The sequence below is a fragment of the Papaver somniferum genome, chromosome 6 (genome assembly GCF_003573695.1).
Source record: "Papaver somniferum cultivar HN1 chromosome 6, ASM357369v1, whole genome shotgun sequence".
NCBI lineage: Eukaryota > Viridiplantae > Streptophyta > Magnoliopsida > Ranunculales > Papaveraceae > Papaver > Papaver somniferum.
The window spans coordinates 1,409,983-1,412,371 of record NC_039363.1 but is presented as its reverse complement, the minus strand read 5'-3'; the positions used below and the strand labels follow the sequence as shown (position 1 = coordinate 1,412,371).

The 2,389-nt window shown below is 41.7% G+C and overlaps 1 protein-coding gene across 1 annotated transcript; it reads left to right on the top strand.

Moving 5' to 3' along the window:
• Window positions 1-778: 778 nt before the first annotated feature.
• On the top strand, window positions 779-1,645 carry LOC113286547. Its single transcript, XM_026535131.1, has one exon. It carries the CDS (start codon window positions 779-781, stop codon window positions 1,643-1,645), a length of 867 nt encoding a protein of 288 aa, XP_026390916.1.
• The last annotated feature ends 744 nt before the right edge of the window (window positions 1,646-2,389 follow it).

The following is a 2,389-nucleotide window of genomic DNA, read 5'->3' as shown; positions in this document are numbered from 1 at the left end:
TTAGCATCTTCTTACTATAAAAACCTAAATTAATTAAGTCTACTCCTTCCCATGACTGGACGTTAAGCAGGCTGACTCAGATTGATTCCTTCAAACTTTGATTCGTACCAATCCGAAACTAGATGCATATTTATACGTCATGGCCGCTGTTAAAGTACCTAGTAGGCCAAGCTCGGTTTCACACTTTCAAACATTTGATTTGGGACATCCAAAATGGGATGCATTTTTGTATCCAGTTTTTTCTGGTAGCTCTAAATAAATTATTAGCTCTAACCATTGAAAACCATAAAAAGGGTACAGTCTCGCGAACCCTCTTGGGACAGTTGAAAAACATGGAATTGTGGGGTTAAGCTTTGAAACATTCAATCCTTATGTTTTCGTCGGATTTTTCACGGGATATTCCAGTTTATCTAGAATTAATATTGGTAATATAATAGATGCAACTACTTCTGCTGCCACTTGTGCAAATATAGTACAGTATTCCTAGTTGGTGAAGTTAATAACGTATAGGGTGTTAGATCCACTATCATTTTAAAACTCTCATCTCATTTTCCTCCAAGTTCGGGTTGGCCTATAAAAAAAGGCATACAAGTTACATACAGAAACACACAAAAGCAAGAAAAGAAAAAGGGAACCAACTTCTTCTTCTTTGTCTCTTGTTCCAAAACAAAAAACTCCTTTGTGCAAGTTCAAACCGTTGGTAATACCTCCTCCTGTTGGTGGAGGTGGTGTTGGAGTAGCGGTTCCTCTGCATGAAAAGAGTGGGGTACATGCAATCATGGTAGAAACACTGCCGAGGTATGTAATACTCCAATCAGATTATAATGATAGATACTTGCGCTCTGTTGAAGGTAATTTGCACGTTCCTCTGGCTCTCAAATTCGGAGGTGAATACAGTTTCGATCGTGACACGAGGTTTGAGCTGGAGAAGGGGAAAGACAAGGATGCTATCGGAATGTTTAATATCAGATGTATGTACAACAATAAGTACTTGTCAGCGGTAAGCGCAACCAGCAGCTGGATCACTGCGGTTGCTGCTGAACCTGAGGAGGATCAAACAAAATGGTCGTGCACACTTTTCCAGCCCGTTTTCGTAACTGCTGGCGGTAATAACATGGTACGATTTCGCCATATGGCTACTGGCAATTTCGCTTGCTTACAGGCGGGCGCTTCCACCCTCGTTGACTACTTAAAGGCGGATAGTGATAGAGATGGGTACGACAAGTTTCTTGTCATCAACTGGGAGTCTGTAGTGATGTTCCCAAACCGTATCGTAATCAAAGGGGACAATAACAGGTACCTCCGTGAAAGGGGCGACACATTCTTGGCTTTTGACACTGATAAACTTGAGGGATTTGATACGGAATACGAGGTGACTCCAAGTCGAAATGGAGGCCTCCGCATTAAGTGCCTTTCTAACGGGAAATTATGGAGAAAGGATAATGGTTTTTGGATAGGTGCAGACGGATCTGATGGCAATAACCACAATACCAATAACGTGTTTCTCCCTGTTAAATTGGAAGAAAATCTGGTGGCTTTCAGAAGCCTCAGAGACAACCTTTACCTCAAGAGACTCTCGTATGATGGCGAGGACGACTGCCTAGCTGCCCTCAACAAATATGTTGACGAGTATTCTCGCCTGTAAATTGAGGATCCTGCTATATCAAGGAAAATCGATAACGTCGTTTTTCGGATCCCTGCTGCAAATACATCTAAAGGAAAACCCGTTGTGCTTATAACCAAAAGGGTCGAAAATAACACCCTATCGGTCATGACAGTAGCAATAGATCTCAGGATTTCAGATGTCCATAGTAGTACTTGGAATGCAAGCCTATCTCTGAGTCTAGGTGTTAAAACAACCATGACATCTGGTGTGCCAGAGGTGGCGGAAGCATCGATTGAGTTTTCCGTAGAGTTTACCAGTTCGTACGAATGGGGACAAACGGTGGAAAGGGAAGTACGGATGGGGTCTGTTTATACAGTTGAGGTTGCTTCTAAGAGTATTGTGACTGCAAGTCTGATTGCGGTACAGGGCACTGCTGGTATTCCTTTTTCTTATACTCAGACCGATATTCTGTCGGATGGGACCGAAAAAATCTATCAGAAAGATGATGGTTGGTTTGTTGGTGCCAATGCCTTCAACGAAACATTCATGGTTGAGCAGACTGCCATCCCAACCGCTAAACTTTAGTTGAATCCTCTTTGTTTGAAACTTTGCATGCAACACCAATAATTGTGGCATGAATATGCTTGTTTGTGGTTATTGCCATCAGATCCGTACTCGTTTGTAAGCTTTACTCTTAATATATTGCAGCACTCTATAGTTGAAACTTAATTGTATATTGCCACAATTATTGGTGTTGCATATTCATGGCAACAAACATTCATA

Coding starts and splice junctions, on each gene's coding strand:
- LOC113286547 (XM_026535131.1), top strand. CDS start 779: ATGGTAGAAACACTGCCGAGGTATGTAATACTCCAATCAGATTATAAT.